This window comes from Etheostoma cragini, chromosome 3 (assembly GCF_013103735.1).
Source record: "Etheostoma cragini isolate CJK2018 chromosome 3, CSU_Ecrag_1.0, whole genome shotgun sequence".
Lineage (NCBI taxonomy): Eukaryota > Metazoa > Chordata > Actinopteri > Perciformes > Percidae > Etheostoma > Etheostoma cragini.
In genome coordinates, this window is record NC_048409.1 from 11,266,868 (window position 1) to 11,268,572 (window position 1,705).

The following is a 1,705-nucleotide window of genomic DNA, read 5'->3' on the forward strand; positions in this document are numbered from 1 at the left end:
TTGTTCAGAATTTCTAAACCAAAAATATAAGAAACTTGATCACAAAAAAGAGTAACAGGGAAACAGGGAAAACAGCTAGCCTGGCTCTGTCCACAGTTAACAAAATCTGCCTACCAGAACCTATTAAACTCACTAATGTTCCATCTTTTTTAATCCATACAAAATTTTGTTTTTAAATACATTGGTCACAAATTGGATTGTAAAAACAAATTGCATTGTAAAAACTTATTGTTGCCAATTTATCCCAGTGGCTACTCAAGGTACTAAAACAACAAAATCCTGTGAAGCCCAAAACACATGTTATCTTTGTATTATACATAATCAGGTTTAATATCTGTAAAACCTTCTCAAAAAGTTATTTTTATGTGCCTGACATCAAAATTCACTGCTCTAGGCCAAGAAATAGTCCAGAATTACACCCATAAAATCAGAATCCTTCCATTTTTGTCGATCCTCTCACCTAATTACTGGAAAAACAACAATGTGTATTTCCCATATGGTAGAAGTATTCCTTTGATGCCTAAAACAAGATAAAGTTAATTATTTTGTTACCGTGACCAAGGACAAAAACATTATCAGGATTAATGTTAGATACATCTGTTAGTATGTGAGAGGCTGGCTGTTCATGAACCATGCTGAGATATAAGCACTTTCAAAATGATTTCGGTCTTTGATTCAACACACGTTTGTTTAGGTTGATATAACCACCAAAAACATGCAAAGCTGCTCAGCCGACTGCAGAACATGCACACTGTAGACTTACACTGTGTGAATTATGACACAGGCACAAAGCATGAGTTAGTTCCTCAGGACTTTTGACTGTAAAGAAGGTTTAGAAAACATATTAAAGAATGTATGAAGAAGTTATTGTTAAATATTTGAGTGCACAGGGCATTCATGCAAGGCTGCTTTATACTTCATGAACAGTTCCTGACTGCCCAATATAGACCCCACTACATAGTACATATTAACTGCCGAACAGATGACTCTAAGAAACAGGCATCACGTCCTGCCCTGTCTGCTCTGTAGGAATATCTTAGAGTCCTAACTGAGTCCAACTGCGAGGCAAATAATGAGGACGGTCAGACATGCTGCAATACAACCTCCTATCAGGATCACCTTCTGGAGGGGAGAATAGAAACAAGGAAGGCAAAGTTGTCAGCAAATGATTCAGTGACTATAAAGAGAGAACGAATGAGAAACAGAGACAGAAGGGAAAAAAGGAAGAGCACAGTCTGTGATTATAAGTGGGGGATAACTATGTGGATGACCCTTGCAGGAGATTGGGGTCATGTAAATGCTATTATAGATATTCACCAATAGATGGCAGAGGTGTTCCACTGTGATCTAAGGAATGCCAGTAACTAGTGAATAACCCTTTTTATGAACTGTAGACCAGTTGTTCCCAGTTGTTTTTGTCTGTCTTATTTGCTTTTAGCCGGGGGTTACATGAGACAATCAATACCACTCTCATGTATGGTTGAATGAGAAGCTGGAGCCAGCAGCTGGTTAGCTTAGAATAAAGACTGGAAACAGGGGGAGCAGCCAGGCTGGGTAACAGAAAACACCCAGCTCCTCTAAAACTCAGTAGTTAACATTTATTGTGTAATCCAAACAAACATTTTGTGGGGTTTATTGATGTATTACTAAGAGAGCTAGGATTTACATTTGTACCACTACCATTTTGCATGGTTCACGTGGGACA

At 38.1% G+C, this 1,705-nt stretch overlaps 1 protein-coding gene across 3 annotated transcripts in view; it reads right to left on the bottom strand.

The window, feature by feature from the left end:
* stx1a (syntaxin 1A (brain)) overlaps positions 1-1,705 on the bottom strand; it is a 58,043-nt gene that overhangs the window by 2,907 nt on the left and 53,431 nt on the right. For 2 of the 3 annotated variants that reach the window (XM_034867275.1, XM_034867274.1), the window contains exon 10: positions 416-1,122. The exons of the other annotated variant lie outside the window; for it this stretch is intronic. In XM_034867275.1, coding sequence (XP_034723166.1) covers positions 1,045-1,122 — 78 coding nt within the window. In that variant the 3' untranslated portion in view covers positions 416-1,044. Of the gene's footprint in view, positions 1-415; positions 1,123-1,705 lie in introns of those variants that run through there. 3 annotated transcript variants of the gene reach the window in all.